This window comes from Brienomyrus brachyistius, chromosome 24 (genome assembly GCF_023856365.1).
Source record: "Brienomyrus brachyistius isolate T26 chromosome 24, BBRACH_0.4, whole genome shotgun sequence".
NCBI lineage: Eukaryota > Metazoa > Chordata > Actinopteri > Osteoglossiformes > Mormyridae > Brienomyrus > Brienomyrus brachyistius.
Window position 1 is genome coordinate 3,624,060 of NC_064556.1, and position 23,327 is coordinate 3,647,386.

At 44.2% G+C, this 23,327-nt stretch overlaps 1 protein-coding gene across 2 annotated transcripts; it reads left to right on the forward strand.

Annotated features, from left to right (window-relative positions):
• Positions 1–974: 974 nt before the first annotated feature.
• On the forward strand, positions 975–6,610 carry LOC125719923 (heterogeneous nuclear ribonucleoprotein A/B-like). 2 transcript variants are annotated; one of them, XM_048994819.1, is made up of 9 exons: positions 975–1,259; positions 2,929–3,150; positions 3,748–3,916; positions 4,258–4,416; positions 4,508–4,639; positions 4,774–4,858; positions 4,935–5,099; positions 5,184–5,269; positions 5,770–6,610. In XM_048994819.1, the coding sequence occupies exons 2-8, from the start codon at positions 2,939–2,941 to the stop codon at positions 5,252–5,254; spliced, it is 993 nt and encodes a 330-aa protein (XP_048850776.1). In that variant the 5' UTR covers positions 975–1,259; positions 2,929–2,938; the 3' UTR covers positions 5,255–5,269; positions 5,770–6,610. The 2 variants fall into 2 exon arrangements, with proteins under 2 accessions (XP_048850776.1, XP_048850775.1); XM_048994818.1 differs by lacking the exon at positions 975–1,259 and adding an exon at positions 2,353–2,445.
• The last annotated feature ends 16,717 nt before the right edge of the window (positions 6,611–23,327 follow it).

The window sequence follows — 23,327 nt, forward strand, 5'->3', positions numbered from 1 at the left end:
GAGTGTTTCTCCTCAGTCTAACCCACCCATGTTAGCTGACAGCCATCTACCGAAGTAGCTGGCTGGTAGATTTGTTTAACCAGCTAAATGTTGAATTTCGCTCCTTTCCAAACCCCGTTTCCTGGCTACGCTACCAAACTGAGTGTGGCAAGTTACCATCGGAATCCAATTTGACATCCACTTTTGGAGGCCAAAATCTACTAAGACATATCCATCCATCCATTTTCCAAGCCACTTATCCTACTGGGTCGCGGGGGGTCCAGAGCCTATCCCAGAAGCAATGGGCACGAGGCAGGGAACAACCCAGGATGGGGGGGCAGCCCATTGCAGGACACACTCACACACCATTCACATCTACGGGCAATTTAGCAAGTCCAATTAGCCTCAGCATGTTTTTGGACTGTGGGGGGAAACCGGAGTACCTGGAGGAAACCCCACGACAACATGAAGAGAACATGCAAACTCCACACACATGTAACCCAGGCGGAGACTCAAACCCAGGTCCCAGAGTTGTGAGGCAACAGTGCTAACCACTGCACCACCATGCCTCCCTACTAAGAAACAAGCTGGAATAAATGAAGAATTTTGGGTTGTACTTATTTTATTTGTTGAACCGAGATCAGATTTTTTTAATGTTATTTGCAGTTTTTGTTTGGGTTATTTGTATACAGACTTAAAAGTAATGTCTGTCAGACCTGTAGAATAATGTATTTACAATTGTTCCCAACCATATTTATATGATGTACATTTTAAGAGATTAAATGACTACATTTTCGAGTAAATATGTTTTTTTATCGAATGGTATCTGAAGCGTTGCATTATGCTGGACTAGGAGACCTGGATGCAAGAGCATAAAACCTCTTTATTACGTAGCGCTTAAATCCGGCAAATCCTGCCATCCAGCGGGCAGTGAGGGTACTACAACTCCAGCGCAGGCTCAGCTGGGGTTCACGTGATCCCACGATTCCAAAATGCAGGTACTGCATTCCTGAATCTTAGCACTTTGATATTTCATTCATTTAACATACGGACGCACTGGCTATTCTTCCCGTGACGCAGTTCGGCGAACTGCATTCAGTGTTGTACACTAGGAGCAGCGCACTGCAATGCAGCAACAGATAGAACAGGAGTATCGGCGTTTGAGCTCCTGATATTTGATATAAAACACGTGCGGTGCATCGCTGGGTTTCAGAGGAGCGACAGCACCTTCCCTGGATGCTGAATATAGAGGGACCTGCGTGCTGGCCTGTTTGAATGGGGTAAGCAAATAACTTTTAAGATTGAGTGCAATATTCAGTATTTATATGTTAAGTTTAACTCAAAGAAGGCTGTTTTCGTCGGTGGTTTCTGTGTAATTAAATTTAGCTGGCCACCAAAACTGCTTGATGTTAATGTGAAAGATAGTAGCATGCACTTGGCACACTAACATTAAAAATGTGCACGGCCAGTATGTAAACTTAATTCGATATCTGGTCTTCCAAAATCCGCTTTTAAAAGATAATGGCTAAAAAAGTCAAATTTTTGGAAGACTGCATTGAGATGTATTCGGCGTTTTCAATTGAGGGATTTGTTATAACGGAAGTTGTAGTTATATGGAAGTTTCAGTTCGGAGACAGCTGAAATAAAAATATATTAGTATGGTCCACTAAGAACTCAGTTTAGGAAACCTGATCATTTGATGGATTATATAGCATTGATCCGTTGATCACCGTTTCACTCCATTTGCTTTCTTAATCCGTGCTTGAGTGATGTGCATGTCCATCAACACTGACAGACTTCCTCCCCTCCGTCCATGCATATTTTATAACTTAATGCGCATTTAGCATGGTCATAATGATGATGTTAATCGCTTCGAGGGCGAGATGTTGATGAATATGAATATTTTTCTAACACCGGTATCAGACGTGGATGTTGTACCATATACTAACAAAAAATCGGTGAATGTTCATCACTGAGAACTATAATGCCGGACAGTTGCTTGGTATGATCTGCATTTTTGTTTCTCGTGAAAGCGGCGGATACTGCACTAAGCGAACCTGACCTGTAGTTTTACGTCGGCAACCTTGCACTCATTTGTTGCTTGCTAAATAGTACGAGTCAGATTTTAAAAAAATGCATGGTGATGTGGCTAAACGTATTGCAATATAACTTCTATTGCCTTTAGAATCATTTAATTTGAATACTGTTAAATTATACTTTCCGTTCCTGCTCACTCGCGGCTTTGAGATACTGTAAGCGGAAGTCGGTGGTAATATGAATTGGGAGGTGCTTATGTGGGCCGACCAGTAGCAAAACAGGATGGCCGTGATCGACAGATCGGTCTAACGAATCGTGCGACCTTTTATTAGGGGGTCATTTATCCGGTCCTATAAAAATTGCCACGAGTTGGCATTGTACGGGAGAATCCATCTTGAAGACAAATTTGTGGCGCGGGGTAGTTTAGCAGTAAGTAGCTATGAAATTATTAAAAACGATCAGCCAAGCCGATCTTCTAATGTTGGCATTGTCGTGTCCGCTCTCGACTGAATACGTCGCGCCGTTGCTGACTTTCCCTTGTGCGGTGGATGATGATGTATTTAAATGTTAGCTATGAGCCTCTCGCTGGTTTGCATGGCGAGCCTGAGGCCTCGCCGAATAAGCAATTGTGTAAGAAGAAAATATCCCGTTATGCCGCATGAATGATGTAATAACCCTCGTTAACTGTATCAGTATTAATGCCACAGTGTGTCGTTGTTACACGTTTGCAGCTGATTACAGAAGCAGCGCAGAACTGCAGCGTAACTCTGTCCTACTAGTGTCGAAGTTGTTAGGTGTTAATCGAGTCCCGTTTTATCAGTCAAAATGCACGCATGCTTAATTCCTGTGTCTGCGTAAAGCAGACGTGTAACCGAGCAGCTTCCCGGATCTAACTGCTTTCCCATGGTGCAGATAAGCCGCGATGTCCGACACTGAGCAGCAGTTCATGGAGACCTCGGAAAACGGCAACGAGGGCGACGACCTGAACGGGGCCGAGGCTGCCGAGCAGCCGGACTATCAGGAGGAAGCGGCGGTGGAGGATGAGGAGGAGGAGGAGGAGGAGGAAGGCGACTCGCAGCATGATGCCGAGGACGGCGGGCGGATCAACGCCAGCAAGGGCGAGGAGGATGCGGGGTGAGGGCCGGGTGACAGGGGCCCCCGGTGCGGGGCGAGCGACGCGATGCTTTCGGGATAAGCCCCTTTGTTCCGCCGGCTTTGTTGGCGCCATATGCTGCCTTATGGGGGATGGGCAAGTTTACCCCAACTATCCATCCGTTGCATGGTTTGCTTGGTGATCAGAGGTCCCGCTGTGGCCCTACTGAGCCGTGATGGGGGGCTGGTGGCTCCAGTGGTGGTCTGGCTTCCTCCTGCATCTCACTGGGATAGAGGGTGGCTCTGATGGTCGGGTGTTTGTTACAAACCCCGCACTGTCTGATTGGGATTCATAGGCAGTAGAGTGTACTTCTGCCCGATTTCGGTCAGAAACGTCTTGGAGGTGGAAGTTATTGGTCCAAAAAGCAAAAATACAGACCCATGGTTTTGTTCCAACCGTCCAGCTGAGTACTCTGACTGAATCCTTATACTGAACTGGTTGGTTGAAACAAAATCTCTGTCTGGATTTTTACTGTCTGGCACCTGAAATTTCCGCCTCTGGTGTTAAAGCAATTTGAGAAGGCTTTCCAAAGTCGGCTTCTTCTGTAATAGTTGTTAAAAAGCGTCTTTATTTTCCAGCAAAATGTTTGTTGGCGGACTTAGTTGGGACACGAGCAAGAAAGACCTCAAAGATTATTTCTCCAAGTTCGGGGAGGTGACTGACTGCACAATCAAGATGGACCCTAACTCAGGACGGTCGCGAGGATTCGGTTTCATCCTGTTCAAAGACGCCACAAGTGTGGAAAAGGCAGGTACCTTTTCAGTTAGGCTTCACGGTTTTCATTGTCATGCATGCATGGTACAGTAAGTCTTGAGTGATCTCTCCCAAACCCTCGTGCCACAATAGAAGACATTGCAATAAAAAGAGTAGCCATTGGCTCCATCCCCTCCCCCCCTGCAATATGTACCTATCGTCATGGTAACACCAAGGTTGTGGGATCAAATCCCACTTAGTACCTACAAACTTTTGACAAGTCAGATAAACGAGTTATTGTATTGTAAAAAGGTGTCGTTATGCTTAGTGACATCAGATGTGGTAGCATCCAAAACGCCGCAGTTGGTTCATCCAGCGTTTCTTTGCCTCCCCAGGTGCTTGAGCAGAAAGAGCACAGACTAGATGGGCGACAGATTGACCCAAAGAAAGCGATGGCGATGAAAAAGGAGCCAGTTAAAAAAATATTTGTTGGTGGTCTCAATCCAGAGACGACGGAGGAGAAGATCCGGGAATACTTCGGGACCTTCGGAGAGGTCTGCTGCGTCAAATCTGACCGGACGTCTTCAGAGAAATATGATCCGTGTTTTTTTTCCTGATTTTTCTCTCTCGCGTTGCCCCCCCCAGATTGAAACCATAGAGCTTCCAGTGGATCCAAAGACGAACAAAAGGAGGGGATTCGTCTTCATCACGTTCAAGGAAGAGGAGTCTGTGAAGAAAGTGCTGGAAAAGAAATATCACAACGTTAGCGGAAGCAAGGTACGTTTGATACGGGCCTGTGTGTCGCGGGAGGATTAACGTGCGGCGTTGCTTCATGCAGTGTTTTCGGAACAGTAAACGCCTAAACTGAGCTGTCCCCTTAACGGTCACTGTGCGCCTTCCCCCTCCCTCAGTGTGAGATTAAAATCGCTCAGCCCAAGGAGGTGTACCAGCAGCAGCAGTTCGGCGGCCGTGGCTACGGACGTGGCAGGGGGCGAGGTACGGAACATTCGTCAGTCGAAACTGTGTTTCTGTGGGGCCCAGTGATGCAGTGAGTTCTCTCTTTTTTTTTTAGGTCAGGGCCAGAACTGGAACCAGGGCTACAACAGCTACTGGAATCAAGGTTATGGCGGTCAGGGGTACGGGTATGGTGGCCAGCAGGGATATGGGGGATACGGCACTTACGGCAACTACGACTACTCATCTGGTTACTACGGCTACGGAGGGGGATATGATTATAGTAAGTGGGGAAACTCCGCGGGCTCTCTGGCTTGCTCGTCTTTCCGCAGTGTTGTGGTACTCAGCCGATCTCTCCTCCTTCCAGACCAGGGCAATACAAGCTACGGAAAATCTCCGAGGCGTGGAGGCCACCAGGGTAGCTACAAGCCGTACTGATCGCGCGCGGCATAGGTACGGGCCCGTAGCGCTCGCGTCCCGCCAGCCTGGTATCGGACTCCTTCTTTTGAGGGGTGGATCTTTTGCGATTGGATTAAAGCAGGAATCCATGGCTGTGGTTTACCGGCAGAGGTGGAAGTTTAAGCTCTAGAACAGTAAAAATCCAGACCAAGATTTTGTTTCAACCAGCCAGCTGAGTGCTCTCACTTTTTATACTGGTTGGTTGAAACAAAATCATGGTCTGGATTTTTACTTTTCTGGAGCTGAAATTTCCACCCCCTTAACCTTGAGGTCACATGGACTTACCGGTATTGGTGGCTTAAGCTTCATGTAGGTATTATGGTGGGCTGTCCTCAAAGCACACAGTAGGGACCTCAGTGTTGATTTTCGTGTTAAGAATCCCCTTCTCTGTACTTCATTTGTCTTGATTTGGATTTTCCAGGCGAATGTTTCGTTGACACTTTGTTTTGAAGGTGAACTATACAACTTACTGTATTTTTGCTTTTCCTTTTAAGGAATGAAGTGAGTCAAAGCAAGACCCTTTGCAGCGACGGCAGCAGCAACCGTGAGGCCTAACTCGCCATGGGAGTCTGCAGAATTAGACTCGTGCTCCGTTTTGTACAGTCGAGGAACTGGGGAGACAAACGTCACTTTTCCTTTGTTTTATATATATATATTTTTGTTTTTTTTTTCCGTCATGCACATTTCCAGAGATGGAGGTGTTATTTTTACTGTACTTTTTGGTACCTTTTTTGAATCTAATGTATTCTATGGTTGTATTTTACATGTATCCTGGATAATCTGCGAGAGATGAAATCGAGACGCCAGAACTTTTGAAATAAACAATTTGGCTTTTTTTTTTTTTTTTCGCCCCCCCCCCCCCCCATGTTTCTAGATTATTTTCTTTCCATGCGTCTTTCTGGCTTGTCTGGGGCATTGAGGCAAGATTCCGAGAACAAATGAATTGAATTAAATTTAATCGTAATCTTCTCTTCTAGTTATTTTGTGAGTGTTTGACATGTAGATAAGGGCAACCCAGCATTTTGTTTGTTTTATAAAGTTTATCTGCATTTTTAAGTGGCTTTTGATAGCGTAATTACACCCATAACATGCACACCTGCTAATGTATAGTAATTTCTCCTCCACTGGAATTTAATTCCGCTAGTAACCTGGCAGATTCTTAGAAATAAACTTTTGGTTTAATATTTGTGTGGATGTTTGATTATTAACTTATAATTCTGATCGATATGAATTCTGGCAGCTAAATCGTTGGCATTTTGAAATGGATATTGGTTGCTTGTAAGACTGCCGTGTGTTTGACTGCTCCTTGCTGTTGAATATAAATATTGATTTGGACTGGGTATGCATTCTGTGAGTTTTGTACACGAAACCGTTGACAGTGTCAGAAGTAATGTTAATTTATGTTTGTGTACTGCACTTGCAGCAGACGATATTTGTATGAAAGCGGTTTCAAACAAAACCATGACTGAATGTAAATTCTACTGGTCTTTCAACAAACGAAAATACCTAAATGATCAAAGGAATGTTGCATGACCTTAACTTGGTCGAAAATTGCGTTTGGCCAAGCACGCTTTCCGGCATTCGTCTAATCAAATTCAAATCAGTCGCCGCGTTTTCAGCTGTGATGCGTATGTCGTTGACGACCGACGTAACCCTAAGTGCAAACATAGCTAACTGAGCTCGTTCTTTAGTAACCTTATCTAATCTGCTTATTATTGACACATTCTTGGGATAAAATATTTACATTCAAATGTTTACTTTTTTATTTATATATTTTGTTTCTAAATTTCCCGTTAAATGAAATTACTGCAACAGGCACCTCACCTATTCAGGAAGTGTGCCTTGCAGTACACCAATCAGTCATCACATTAAAATCACTGACAGGTGATGCAGATTATGTTGTGCTGATTATCTCGTTACAGTGGCACCTGTCATTTGTGCCATTATATTTTAGGTGGGGGCGGCATGGTGGTGCAGTGGTTAGCACTGTCGCCTCACACCTCTGGGACCCGGGTTCGAATCTCCACCTGGGTCACATGTGTGTGGAGTTTGCATGTTCTCCCCATGTCGTCGTGGGGTTTCCTCCGGGTACTCCGGTTTCCCCCCACGGTCCAAAGACATGCTGAGGCTGATTGGTGTTACTGAATTGCCCGTAGGTGTGCATGTGTGTGTGAATGTGTGTGTGAGTGTGCCCTGCGATGGGCTGGCCCCCCATCCGGGGTTGTTCCCTGCCTCGTGCCCATTGCTTCCGGGATAGGCTCCGGACCCCCCGCGACCCAGTAGGATAAGCGGTTTGGAACATGGATGGATGGATGGATATTTTAGGTGAGGGAACAGTCAGTTCTTGAAGTTGATGTGTTGGAAGCAGGGAAAATGGGCAGGTGTGAGTATCTGTGTGACTGACACGGGCCAGACTGTAACGGCTAGATGAGTGGGTCAGAGCATCTCCAAAACAGCAGGTCTTGTGGGGTGTTTCTGGTATGCAGTGGGCCAGGGAAGGTCAACCGGTGAACTGGCGATGGGGTCATGGGCTCCCAAGGTTCATTGCTGTGTGTGGGGAGCGAAAGCTAGCCCGTCTGGTCCGATCTCACACGAGAGGGGCGAGGAGAGAAATCGAGAGGGGAAAAGATGAAGATCGAGGGAAGGAAATACTGAAGAAAGATCAACACGCCAATTCACTGAAGTGGTAAGTACGTGACGTTAAATCGTAGCTTTCTTTGCTAAATCAGGGTTATAAAGATCCCCTTTACTCTCAATCTGGGACCTGTTGTGTTGGAATGGACTGAGGGTCAAGTGGGCGCAGTGATGCAGTGATGCAGTGCCCGCCACTGCTCAGGTGGCAGCCTGGCGGTTCAGTGGCTCAGTGGGCTAAGTCTCTGTGCCTGTGATTGGATGGTTGCTGGTTTGAACCCCGGCCTTGGTAGAGTAGTAGTTGCATGTCTGTCGGCCCCTGAGTGAAGTTCTTAACCCCCCCCCCCACACACACACACCCACCATGGGGAGCAGGTAGGTGAATAAAGTCGTCCAATGTGTCTGTAGTTGTGCAAATGCCAGTAAAATGATTTCTCATTCTTGTCAGCCTGATTAACACCTCCATGCATGACTGTCGACTGCATGGTCTATCGGGTGTTTGAAGCACAGTTCCCCTCTTAAATATGTCAGCAATTCATACTGGTACAGCTCTCCTGATTTTAAAGCTCTTTCATTTCCTGCTGAATTTCCTCATTATCTCAGAGCTTAACGACATAGGAAGGACAGCAAACTTGACCTGGATAGCTTGGCAGATTGTGGTGAAAAAGCTTTTTAATTTGTTCAGTTGGCACGGGAATCCTGCAGTGTTAATTCTATAATGGTTAGTTAGGGCGTCCTTTCTGGATATAATTTTGTTTTGACGATTTTTAATTTCAATTCTTTGTGGAAAAACTAACGAGTGAACACAGATGTTCTCTCAGAACTTCTACAAAAACACCCAACAACAACTCTGGGAGGTATTGACTGGCTTCAAACTTCCCAGCACTTTAAAGGCAGATTAAATATAACAGGATTCAACAAAATAGTCACACAGCTTCTATTGGTTTCTGTATGTCTTTTAAAAAAGGGAGAATTTAAAAATCTAACAAGCGTTTTTGTAGCTTTCATGGAACATGAAAATGATTCTTGGAAAATGGCATCATTTTGTGTATCGCTATGGTCAGCAATAGGTGTCACTCTAGGGAAGCGATAGAAGGGAACTTGGAAAGCGACTCTGTATCCTCGGCACATATAACTCACGCGGAACAGCAGGAGTTAATAATGATAATTGATACTTTATTGATCCCCGTGGAGAAATTCTCTTTACAGAGTCTCGGTTAGAAATAAGGTATGTTAAAATTAGTAATGTTACCTTCGAAATCGAGGCGTGTATCGCGTGACGACCGGCAGTGTCCGTAGAATCATGAAATGGACTTCCCACAGAGATGCCCTGTCGATCCGTTTTTAGTTATGCATTGTCGATGCAGGAGCGGAAAGCCGCATTGCTTGCTCTGAGGATTTGGTGAGATGAAAATGTTGTTTTTTTTTTTTTTTTGGTTGCTTGGTTGATAAGATCAGCTATTGATCCAAGGTGGAAAATCTTGAAATGATTTTGTTCTTCCTTCTTGATGTCCTTCCTACTATCTAAAAAAATAATAATAATAAAACCACCAAGAAAGAGACAATGCTCTCAACTCTGAACACAGGGTCTCCACATATTGTTAGTATCAAAAATGAGAAATTGGCCAGGCCGTAATACAGTGAAACCACTTTTAGTTCTGAATAAAAATCAATAAACACGTTGATTCCCACACACAGTGCCTTTACTAAAGCCTCAGTCCCAGTTACAGAAGTATGCATATCAGTCTATTACATCTTAATTTCCACCCCCTCCCCCCTTCATTTTAATCAAGTCAAAGCATTATAGCTGTATTATACAATGACCGATAGGTGGCGCTAATGTACAATGTGTTCAATGGGGCTTTGCGTAACAAACCTTTTGGTGAATTAATGGTATGCAAAACCTCAGTGCTTCAGAAAGCATTATTTCACTTGGGATGGGAAGGGGAAAAAAGCAAATAATGTAGCTAGAAAATGGCCAACCACTGAAGGGACAACGCGAACCCATACACGGCACTTTCATAGTCAGCTTCTCTGTCGCATAACTGTCATATTGCTTCTTGTTCTGATAGCAGGCAGCTGGTCCTCGTTAGTAAGGAGCAGCTTAGGACTGGACTGAGAAGTTGAAGTGACCATTTCCAAGTTTAACAGTTTCCACTGCAACTGAATATAGAAATTTTGCGTGCTGCCGTACATTGTTAGAATTGTAATTAGGAGCAATTAGTAGAGCAAATAGCCATATCGCAGCAAACTGATCTGGATGAAAACTTCTATCTTTGCATTTTATTTAGCAAGCAGTCATCCAAAGTGACTGGGAAGCTAAGGACCCACAACACTGAAATCATTTTGCCAGCCGCATGATCTGGGCCTTTGGCTTATTATAGGTACAAACCCAGTAGCTGCACTCCATATTAATAAACGATGTTTCCGCCCCGTTTCGAACCGGGGACCTTTCTCGCGTGAGGCGAACGTGATGACGAACGTGATAATCGCTACACTAATGAAACTGACGAATTTTGCTGTAATATATTTGTATGCAGAATGTGCAGTGTTTCGATCATATGTGTGAATAACGGATGGTTAAAACGAGTTAGCAAAATTTAGTTCTCTTGAAGCACACCTTTTGAAGGCACTATTATCACTAGACGGTGCTATTGAGAACATCCTGCAATAAGCGGGTGATTTAATAACTACGAATATAGCAATGTAAATAAATCAAGGAAATATTAACTTAAAAAAATATGGCATGCTTTTTCATTTGGGAAACATTAATAAAAGAAAAATATTCCGTCCTACACGTTTGTTTTAATGTATTTTTTATGCAAATCGATTCAGCCCGTGGAATGCAGGTGTAAATAAGAATTTCAACTCCCAGCAAAACGAAAAATAAGTCTGATCAGCGTTCATGACCTTTATTCCAAATTAAGCGGTTGTTAACCTTTGCTTTTAAAATGCTGAATGTTGGTTCCATAGGTGACGATGCGACTGAAAAGGTCAAATGAAATGTGCATCATTAGCGAAAAACGATGTGATTTTCGTAAATCCATAGTAGTATTTTTTGTTTCTAAATAAAAATGTTTTGTGCTATGTTTACTTGCATTTTACATCTTTTATTTAAGTCTTTTGAAAATTGTTTTTTTATGTATTATTTTAAAGCTTTTGTTTTCTCTTCTGAACACTAGAGGGCAGTGTATGCGCACTTTAGGTTAAGCAGGGCAGATGTTTTGTACAAAATGTACTCACTGGGCTTTACAAATGTTACCATGTCTGCTGCGTTTGTCCGGTCTCTGCGCTAAAAATGTAGTGTCCTGCACAGTAATCACTTAGCAGTCAGAACAGGCCTTGGCAGAAACCTCAGAGGAAAATACGGAAACCAAATTCAATAGAATCAACTATTTCATTTAGTAGCTAATCGATGTTGCAATAGTAATTAAAAAGGATACGAGTCTCATGATTGTCACATCGAAGCCGCCACAGCATTAAATTCCGTGGTTTATTATTACAGAACCGCGTGTGTGAGTATCACAAAATTTTCACACTGGGAAGAATAACAATTCTTCTTGTGAATAATTTTTCCACCATCAGCCATTATGGGGCAGCGCAGTTACTTACTGCTCTGGGACCAGGGTTCGAGTCTCTGGCATGGCTCTGTGCATGCCCCCCCATCCCATCAACCTGCTGACATTAACTGGAGTGCATGTGTGAGTGAATAGTGTGTGAGTGTGCCCTGTGATGGATTGGCACCCCATCCTGCCTTGCACCTGTACTGTCAGGACCGCCAGCGACCCTGAATATGACAAGCGGGTACAGAAAGTGGATGGATGGATGGATGGGTGGATGAATAAGCCATTATTATTTTAGACATTTAGATATTTAAACTTCTTGGCCACATGAACTTTGCTCCTGTGATGCTTCATCCTCTAATACCAGCCAAACAGCTTCGGTGTTTACAGGGTTTTGCCACATTATACTCCGGACCAGTATCAGGAAGGTCACTCGCAACCTCAGGTTATTTTATTTAGACCATTTCAGATGAGCACATTTCATTTGCCATTCCCAAGAGGTTTCGTGGCCGTTTGGTAGACGATGACTAAGAAAGGAGTCAAACGGCTTCACACTCTCGAAAGCGTCTCTTGGGGGATTAGCGGGAAAAAAAAACCGAATACATTTTTATGGGGGTGACATTTACAGTCTCTGCTGTTCCAGTAAAAACAGTCAAAATGTCATATGTGTGAAATATGGTAAGGAGTATCATTACTATATGCAATAGATTCAGATAGTAATGGGTGTGGATCTAGCTGTGGTCCATAAGATTAGGACATCCAGCAACTCCCGGCTGTTTGCTTTCCGGCTGGGAAACCGTTGCCCAGAGCCGCGCAGAGCCGCTGTCGCCGGAGAGCTACTACAGTGCTTCGCGTAAAACCACAAAGCTGCAGAGCAGCTGTGTGTGGAGCTTTCAGTGCACTGGCTATTCCACCGCCCCCCGCCGAGCCCACTAATAATGGGACTCCGCAGGTCCCCAGGACTCACTGCTGTCAAAATGTCAATTTTGACCTTGTAAGTGTGCGCGCGGGTGGGGGTGGGGGTGGGGGGGGAATCAGGTGACGAGCTTGTTTTGTTGACCGAGCTCGGGACGATACATCCAGGCCTGATTTTTACTCGTTTCACTTGTGCAGGAACCACCAGATCAGTAGCCGTGTTCTTCCGTGGTTCCCTGTCCAGGTTTGTGCGATGGACTGAACATGCGTACAGGTGTCTGTCACTCTGAAGTGTGTGAGTGACTGCAGATTCTGTACGTTTTGTTGATTTAAAAAAAAAAAAAAAAGAAGGCAGGACGCTGTTACATTCAACCTATTCTTGCTCAAGTATTTCAACCTCATTCCAATTGTCATTTTAAAGCGGCGTTTAACGTTAAAAATTCAGGGTTAACCAGCTTTAATGCTGCATGACAAATCCGTGCATATCGTTTGACATTTTTCTGTACGTTTAATAACTGCTTCGTGACTAAAAATCATTTTAACGTGATTTTTTTAACCACATCTTTAAACTGAGTAAAATGAAAAAGACTGAACATTTACAACCGATTTGCTGTGTCATGAATGTCGTAACTTTCTCATTAAATTTTCCTTGCATATTCCACTGCCTGTCGGCAAACTGTACACGGTGTTTGGTGTGACCGAAAGGTAACCATCATAACTCGAGTTGACAGATGCTTCGGGAACCTCCCGTCTATCGTGCGAAATCAGGGATGCAACCAGAATGGAGATGTGATGCTATGTGCGTAAAGATTAGTATATGCTTAGAAATGCAATTTATGCTGTTTTTGCCCCTTTGTCTGGCATCTTGCAGCTGTGATAAACGCCGGGGTCCTAATAACACCCCCCCCCCCCCCCCCCGCGCACCCACCACCCCCACACACGTACAACAGACATCCCATTTCTAGACTTCACCCTTGCCTCTCTGTATAATGAGGATACAGGACGTTCACACTCTCCATAATTATCTGAGGAGTGTTTCCTGTCCCTTTTGTACTGTCTGGAGAAACATACAGTCAGATTATATGATTATTATAAATGATTTGTATAAAATAACGGAACGTATCAAAATAAATGGGCGAAGTTTGATTGCAGCTGGGGGGGGATGGGATTTCAGCTAGGAAATGAATGGCACAGTGACCAAGAGAGCAGGCGTGTAGCTCGTACCACATCAGCCGCATGCAACGCTGTACAGTCATCCCCCCACCCCGTTCACTTGCATCCTAAACGGGCACGTGGGTGGACTTCTGACTGCTGACTGACGAGAGGCTGTGGAAACTTGGAGACGGAGGAACGCTGCTATTCTGGAGGAAGCCGTTGGCATGGTAACCATGTCCTGATGGAGCACATGACACAGGGCTGGAGATTCTATCGCCCAGTAGCCTGGCTAACGGCGCCAGCATCAGACTGCTGGTAGTAATCAAGGTCAGAGACCGATAACTGAAGCCATTGGCTTTTTTTTTTTTTTTTTTTTTTAGATCTCATCTCCTTCTGTGTCAATCGCCATCCCGGGTTGGGGAGGGGAGCCTGAACGTCGTCGTCGTCGTCGTTAGGTCAGATGCATGCGAGCCGCAGGTGCTGGCTGATTGCAGGAGAAGGTCGGCTTTCCGTGGGAGCCGGGCCGCTCGCATGCGCATGCCTCCCCGCCCCCCGACGACTTGAGACGGTGTGCTCTTCTCCTGTGGAGTGTTATATAAACTCTGGTGCTTGCGTGGGCGTCTTGCGTAAGTGGCTTTAAAACTCCGGCGAGATGCTATTTGCTCGCTGACAAACCCTAAAGAGTTTCCTCCTTTTGAAAGCTCACAAGTGATTATTGTGACTCTGTCATTTGCAATGTATGGTCCATGCGTAGACTTATTCCCCCCCCCCCACAACTACTAAAAAAATGTTACAAATTGGCCAGAATTGCACTTAATGTACATTTTTTTTTCCCTCTGGGAACTCATTTCACTCCTACGATTCTTGGAAACTAGTAAACTACTGCTTCTAAATGGCCCGTGACGTATGATCATGTGCATTAACGTCTGAGTGCACATGCCCTGTGAGTGCTTCCTCGCTGGGCACTCTGAGCTGCTTGAGAGAGGCCCTGGGGCAATTATAATATTCGTTTAAGGTAGGTGGGCAAAATAGGGGCCATAATTCATACAGTGGGGCAAACCTTCTCATTAGCCAATGATATGATTTTGAGTCGGTGACTGACAGGTGTAGGGGCGTTCCGGGAGCCAATCAGCTTTCAGCCCCTGTGGCCCCGCCTCTGCATATGCACCTGGATATGCTCCAGGGCTCCCCCGGTGGCGCAGTACTGTATAAGCGGTCAGAAGAGGGATGGATCGTGTCACTCTCAGTTTATTTTCTAGATTGAAATGAAACGGCGACTTCATTGACATTCTGGGACTTTGCTGCTGGGCGTCATGTGATCATGTGATGGACAAATCGGCTGAACACGCAGCAGAGTGATGGCAGATACCAGTGTCCATCGCTCCGCTTCACGTTAAGCCAATGTGTCACATTTATCCATGAATTTATGAAGTGTGGGGGTGGGGGCTTTTTCAGACGCCCCTTATACCTTCCTGCCACTAACATTTATTTACACGCGTGGCCAAAGCTGTGGAAACCGTTTAGAGAAGGCAGGACGTCATTCAACTGTTGCTCCAGCTGGGAATTTGATCTCCCAGTGATATGATTGTTGCAACATTCTTTTGATTTGTTAATAATCATTACCTGTAGCAAATTTTAAAGCATAACGGTAAAAATGTTGGGTGTTTCCACAATTTTGGCCACTCGTGTTCCTTTGACACGCCATGGGGGGTGGGTGGGTGGGGGGGGGGGGGGGGTGGCTGACTCGGAACAGGGTATAAAACTGGGAAAGAGGTGGTCTGAGAGCAGACTGGGTTATTCTGTAAGCTGCAGGATTCACCTTCCTCATCAATCTCAGGGGTGTCAATCGCCCCCCCCCCCCTTGGATCCTCCAGCTCTCGTGTCCCTCGGACCCGTTCATCACGCAGACCCTCTCATCCAATCAGCATCTGCATCTGGATGTGATTCGGATCAATGTGCAACAGTCAGGGCCTTTCATTGAGAAATATCTCCTGAGGGTTATTCTGCTGCAAATGAAGCATTCAGATTGTGCTCGTCAACCTGTCCATACCCTTTAATGATTTAATAGCACATGCAGGCCGGGGAGATTCCATTAGCTCGCCTTGGCAGAGGAGATTGTAGAATTTTTTACAATGGGTTCTATGTTTCATGCAGAGGGGCCAACCTTATCTAACCAATGATATGCTTTAAATCGGTGAGTGACAGGGGAGACGGCATTCCAGGAACCAATCAGCTGGGGCCAGTGCCCCTGTGGTCCCGCCCCTGAATATACCCCTGAACATGTGACCAGTACTGTCAGGGGTCCTATCATGATGAATATGGAAGGGATCCATCTACATGCCTGTTTGCCCCTAGCATGAAGTGGGAGCTCATGCAGTACAATGGCAGTGCCAGTCAATGCCCATGTGGTGCCCTAGGCAAGCTGCACCGTTGGCGCCCCCTGTCTGTGGCAAAGTGAAATCAACCGGTTAATTCGGTGTCTCCTCAGAAGATGGCGCCCTGAACGGCTACCGGTGTCCCCCCCTAATGGCATCAGCCCCCCCCACCACCAGGAAAGGCAGCTTGAAGATAAATAGATGGACCACAGCAACAGGGCAAAAGCCTTATCCTCCTTTTGTACATGTGTTGATAAGACTGCAGTTAGCCGATTAAGCAGATGAGAAATGCAGAGGAGGAATTCCTTCCTCGGTTTAATGCCGTTAGAATCTGTGTGCAATTAGACAAACGTGTCAGTGCCAGTGGTGAGGCGTAGTCCAGGGATAAAGGTGTTTAATCCTGTCATGTGACGTTATTTATAACTGTGAATAAGCCTGTTATTGCACCTCCGACGACACAACAGGAAAACTATTTCCACCCATCCGTAAGCCGATCTATCTTTTGGTTATATAATCAAGCAATAAAGTTGACAGGTCAATACAATACATCACTGATTTAGCCGTAACCAAATATTGCTACGAGAGAATTAGCAGCTTTGCAGGGAACGATCCGGTTTGTCCTGAAGCATGTAGTAGCTTATTAAAATAACAGGTTTGAAGAGGCAGGTAGCTAGGTTGCAAAATTACAACTGTGAACCACCCCTCTCAAAATTTCTTTTGGTTAGCAAAATCTACCACCAATCAGCAAAATCTACGTATATACTGAGGGTTGCATGCCACCACCCCCCACCCCCACAACCATGAAATGTATTTCCTATCACAGGTCTGACTGACTTTTCCTGAAGTAACCATAGCGCACTGTCAGCGCACCAAAAGTTGAACTAACTACTCTGTGAAATAGGACCGGAACTCCCTTAAAAAATAAAAATTTAAAGTAAAACATGATTATTCAAATGAGTTATGCTTATGAGGTAGGAAATTGAATCAAAATGATAGATAATTTTCATTATGCAAATTATGATTCATGGGAGAAAATGGAGAAAACAAAAAATCAGTAATAAGAAATTAGTCTCATTAATGAATCCTTTTTCGGATAAATATAAATGTCTTTTGGAGTTTGGCGCTGCCAAGCGAGGAGAAAAGACAGGTGTGTTTTTCATAATTTACTTGGTAATTTCGATGCTGTTTGTTTAGAACGGGCCTGGGATTAATTAAACACAGAATGACAGTGGTATTAATGATAAACATTGTGACGCAGAGTTTAATAGGAATAACCCACAGAATCAATGTGGACCGGAAACTGCTTCCCGTATTTTGAAATACCACAGGGTGTCAATGTTGAACAGAATAATTTAATGATGAAAACCTGAAATTATTCATCAGGATTCAGGCGCTCAGTAAACACTCCCCTGCGTCTTTTTAGGGGAGAGAGATGTGGGTTTTCTCCACATCCCCAGGTGGTGGCGTGGGGTTCTGTGCGTGTGGGTGGGGAAATCGGAGCCTTCTGGATCAGCCATTACGCTCCACCCGTGAGCGATTTAACTCGCGGATGAGCTGCCGCATGGCTCCGCCGCATGTGGGTGCGGCTGCGCTTCCGAACGGCATACTGCCCCGCACCAACGACCCGAGGCAAAGCAACTGCCGCTTCGCGGAGACCAAAAGAACCAGAGCAAGACGGCCAAGTTTGTGAGCGAGAGCATAAGGGAAATGTGGTTTATTTTTGTAATTTTCTGCCCCCTCCTGAAAGGTAATAAGCCAAGTATATTTTGATACTAACATCAAAGACACATCTCTTACCCTCTCCCCTGGACCATAATAACTATGAAATTAAATAAATAAGTGCTTACGGGGTTTGAGTGCTTTTAACATTAAAATGTGGAGATAATCCTGCTTTTCAAGGCTCGTAAACCCAGGTGTTTTAAATGATAATGTTGCAAAGGTTTACCTGCAATTTTTGGGTGAAATAAATACGATTCTACCTCCTTCGCTTTGCGTATTTTTACCAGCCACAGGATATGAAAGAACTTGGGAAAACCTGCTAAGACTCTATCCTATTTGCAATAAAAACCCTTTCTTCTCTCTCTACGGACATCCATAGGCATATGAACCTGTAAAGATCACGAGATTTCCTGTTGACATATTGTTCTCCAGTCGTAAATTTGGCTCCTGACATTTTCAAAATGTTCGGAACAGATGCAAACGCTGCCGTCTCAGGAAAGGGTTTGGTTTATGACACATTTGTCTATCGACATTAAAACTTAAATACGAAGGCCTGTAACAGCCCCCAAAAATTGTCAATGAGTGTAACAGATGAGTGGTCATGCAAGCCTAATGGTCATGAACAGTTGGACTGCATGTTCTAAATGAAAAGAAACATATTTTAGTCTTATTATTGAACAATTGAAGAACAACTGTTGGACAGATGTCCTCTTGTAATCCAACTTCCATTAAATTTCCAAAACTCACTTAAGTCCACAGAAATGTATCCTGTGGACCTCAGTGAGCTTTAGAAATTTGCTCTTCAGTTGTTCGGTGAAATCCTGCGCTGCTGGAAATGCGGCGGTCCAGTCGTCCAGTGAGCTTCACGCGTCCACGGTTTCGCTAATTCATGAGCCTGCGACTGTAAATCTTGCTGAGACTCACCTCCATGTGTCCCCCGTCTGGCTTAGCGTATCGCTAACGCCTTGCGTATTTTTATTAAAGCGTGACGAAGACACACCGGCTGACTAGTCGACCTTACAGTTCGGTCCTCATCAGGTGTCCCCATGGTCACGTATAGCTACACCGGATCCCTTGGAAAGATTATTCCGACTCAAAGTTACTGAAGGTTAGCTGAGCGTAATATCATTAGCAGAATTACTGGTGCTGCGTAGTCTGGACTGGGGAGATGATTTAGTAAGACTGACACTTGGTTGGGTGCCATTTCACAGTCTCTTTCTGGGGTATTAATCCACTAAATGACTTGTATTAGAGAGTCCTACTTCAGCTAATTAGGGCTGGTTAAACATTAATTACATTAAAAGAGCTCCATTTGGTGAGTTGCATGGCTCTAACATCCTGATACAGCCATTAAAATGACAAGGTGCTCTGTTTGGATCTAAAGCCAGACCTCCCTATTATTACTCGGCTGTTCAGAGACATGGCTGTATGCAGATTGGAAACATCAGTGCAATTTATGGTCAATTCGTGGTCTTTTTTTGAGGGTAGGTCTATGGACGTAGACCACCGCTCAAATGTTTTTGCCACTTTTCAATTTATTTCATAAACTGCATATCCATTATTGTTAAGCATTGTAAAGTGGACTGAACTAAAAATGAAAATTCCAGTCAAATAAAACGAGTTTCCTTTATAAAATGGAAAGAGTGTAACAGTGCATGTCTGACATCTTATTAACTGGTTGTGTGGTGATGGCAGAGTCAAATTCTAAGCTGTCCTTTAACTATAAATGCACTGGTTAACTGTTTCATCCCAGGAAACAGAGCAGTATTTAATGTCCCTTGTAGAGAATAATGCATCGAATTCGCTCTGCTGTTATAAGTGCTAGAGGAGGATACTTTGCTGAATCAAAGATATGACGTCGTCTTACTAATGAAGTTACTCAAATGGTGAACATACTGTACATTTATTCATTAGCAAAGAATGTTGAGTGTATTTTTAGTAGATGTTAAGTGAGTAACATGCAACTGTAGAAAATCTCAGTGTGTGCAGAAGCTTTTGCCTGGTGGTGTAGGTACGGATGTTCAGTCATTTCAGGCCTTCTGTTCCTGGGCGTTTCATGTGACACAGTGTTGTTTGGGAACAGCTATCACACGGGTGACGGCCTCGTGTGTGAATGAGGTACACTGAAATCGCCAAGGAAGCATGTTAATATATCTCTCTGAAGTACTCGCTCACGATCACTTCTGTCCGTTTTGAATTTTCGAATACAGCGGCTAAATTTGTTTTGTTCGACCACATCTGTCGTTCGTCCAACCTGTAAGCTTTAATTCCTTATTGCCTTTAAGAAAGATGCTGATTGAACAGGCTTAGGGTGACCGTAGTTGGATCAACTGGGAACAGTTCTAAAATTAATCAGTCTTAAAAGAAGAAATACAATAAATTTTGATATCTGTGAATGTTTGCTGATGAGCATTTATTAAAATCAAGATTAAAAGGTCCAACGAAAATTCATGTAGGGGATTTACAGAAATAGCCTAAACTAACTGCGATTTAAATGTAAACCCGTTCAGCTATACTGCAAATAACGTTTGTTAGATGATCAAATCCTCAGCCTGGATACCTTGATTGCTAACTTATTTGTTTGTTTGTTGCTTATTCTAATCGCTAACTTATGTGATTAAATCCACAGAAAGCAATGAGATATAACAGTGTGTTGTGCAGGTAATGAATCATACATGAAGATGGCTAGAATGTTCTTTAGCTTTGATGTTATATACTGCAAACCCAATTTAAACCATGTTGTCAGCAATGGATCCCACCGGAACGCTAACTCAGACTAATAATTCGTGATGACTGACATTATTTCTTGGTCACGGTTATGCAGGTTAGTGGCAATAGTATTTTGTAATTTATGATGACCAAACATTAATTGTACATAAAATGATTTCTCATTTTGAATCATGGTAATTACTTGATATCGACAAGGGGTCTCGCCGATAACCAGGAAACGCTTTGCAGTTAATGGAAAAGGATTCTATAGGTCACTTGAGATAAACCCAAGTAAATAAGCAGAACAGTCATTACCCTGGTAAAATAACGTTATTTCAATAAGATCTGTGCCGCATTGCTGAAACCAAATGAACCTTTCATTTCGTATATAAATTTCATAATCATTTCTTGCATTTTCAGGTATTAACATGGAATATTCCACAACATTTACGTGAATGTTAAAAACCCGACAGATTTTAACTATTAATCAGAAACAACAGGCAAAGAACACTTGATTGGATAAGTGCAGGTGCCTTCAATAATAATTAATAAGCTCAAGTATGACCAATTGCCTTCCTGATGATGTAAGAAGCTAATTAGCCTCCACCTGGGTTCAATTGTATTAACCGTGATTAATTGAAAATGAAGGCAGCTACTCCTGCCTGACTCCTTTCCTTTAAGACAGGGCAAAAGTGAGCTTTCACGTGTTTTGGAAGAAGGTTATGGGGAATGGGAATGCGCATTAAAAGGTTTTTAAGACTTTGAATATCCTTTGGAAGGTTTTGTTGACAGCCATTAAGAACTAAGCATATGGTTCCATAAAGACTTTACTAAGATCCTGTTGTTCCATCAAACTGGATGCGTAAACCAAGGGGTAATTACTCAGCACGGGCAGTGAGAACCCTAAGGCAGCACTGGAGAAACTGCAGGAGTCTAACAGAGAATAGTGTGTGTGGCAACAGTACTGCTCTGCACAAACCCAATCACTCCAGAAGTGAACTTCCCGATAACGTGAGCACCAAGGCTGTCCTCCTGTACACACACACTGGGGACTCTGCTGCTCTCTGCAAACAGATTTTCTTATCTGACAAAAACCAGGATCTTTGGCCTGGATGCAAACCAGCCTCTAGCAAAAGGCTGAGTCACTCAAAGAGGACGGACTCCCAGTCGGGTGGCGGGGGGTTTTTCGTAAGGCTCTCGGATGCTTATGAGGATAGCCGAGAGGCCGTGTGACATTTCCTGGGCATGTGGGAGTAACCTTCTGTGTGGTTTACCTTTGCCGTTTTGCACCCTGCATCAACCACAGTGCACCAATGGTCTACGAGGGTTGATAAAAAATTTAATGTCTCCATGTGTGTTGCTTGTGACTAAAGGAGAATATTTTAATAATCCTAAGAGTATGCTCTTTAGTTACTTGTATTCTTTTTTTTGGGGGGGGGGGGGGCACAGTGACCTGTGCTGTTACCTCACATCTCTGGGACCAGGTTTGAAGTCTTTTCCGTGGATCCATATGTGGAGTTTGCATGGTCTCATCGTGGGGCTTCCTGGATACTCTGATTACCCCCCCAAAGTGTAAAACCATGCTAAGCTGAACTGGAGATACCAAATTGCCCGTAGGTGTGAGTGAGTGAGTGAGTGAGTGAGCCTTGTGATGGGTTGGCGCCCCCTCCTGGGTTATTCCTTGACTTGCACCTGTAGCCTTCAGCATAAGCCCAGGGCCCTTGAATAGAACAAGCAGTTTCAGAAAAAGGATGAATATCCATGTTTCACCTGGTCTCCAGATACGTTTTTTTTTTTTGTCAGTTTTGTGAAGTTGTCACGAAGTCCACATTTTTGTTTCTCAACTTCACCGGAGGGGTGGCATGGTGGTGCAGTGGTTAGCACTGTTGCCTCACACCTCTGGGACCCGGGTTCGAGTTTCCGCCTGGGTTACACGTGTGCGGAGTTTGCATGTTCTCCCCATGTCGTCGTGGGGTTTCCTCCGGGTACTCCGGTTTCCCCCCACAGTCCAAAAACATGCTGAGGCTGATTGGACTTGCTAAATGGCCCGTAGGAGTGCATGTGTGAGTGAATGGTGTGTGAGTGTGCCCTGTGATGGGCTGACCCCCCATCCTGGGTTGTTCCCTGCCTCGTGCCCATTGCTTCCGGGATAGGCTCCGGACCCCCCGCGACCCAGTGGGATAAGCGGTTTGGAAAATGGATGGAACTTCACTGGATGCATAGTAGGCATGTAACATTATCCCGTGATGATAAATCGCTGTACAAATCCATGACAATTCAAATCTTAGAAATAAAATCAGATTATTTATTAGGCTGCATAATCTCTCAGCTTCTTTTTTCTGGCTGTAATTGCGTTGTTTTGACAGCAGAAGGCGCAATAGCTTGGCCCCTTATCAGCAACAAATTAATGTAACCTGCAGAGGTAAAACTATGGAATGGCGAAATGGTTATTAATAAAAGGTCTATTTATTATGAACTCTTCATTTTTAAATGGAATATGTCGATAAAGATTAGCAAAATAAATGTTGCTTTTTTGGTAATACATTTTTCATACATTTCCTTTTTTTGTACAGTAAGTGTTCCCTCTGTGATTTGAAAAGAATGTACCATTCTTATGTACTGGGGCATTTTCTGGGAAAGCTGGTGCAATGCAAACTCAGCCTTTTCCCTTTCGTGTCGCTTCGAGGGGACAGCTGTGTGACTTTGGTTATAACTTTAATCCCTCTATCAGCCCCCCCAATACCTAAGTCTGTTATGTCTAGGAGTGAGTAGACTGACCAGATCTAGCTGACTGATTAGATGTAAGAGCTTGTGGCACCAACGTCGAACCACAATCAGAAAGCAGCGTGTTGCGGTTTCTTTAGCCAGGATACCTTGGCTGAGATCGCTTTCCAGACTGATCGTGCTTTCTAAGTTGTTTTTCTTAATTGCCTTCACACTCAGATTCCGTTTTTCAGAATTGTGCCATCAGTTCGTTTGGTCTGA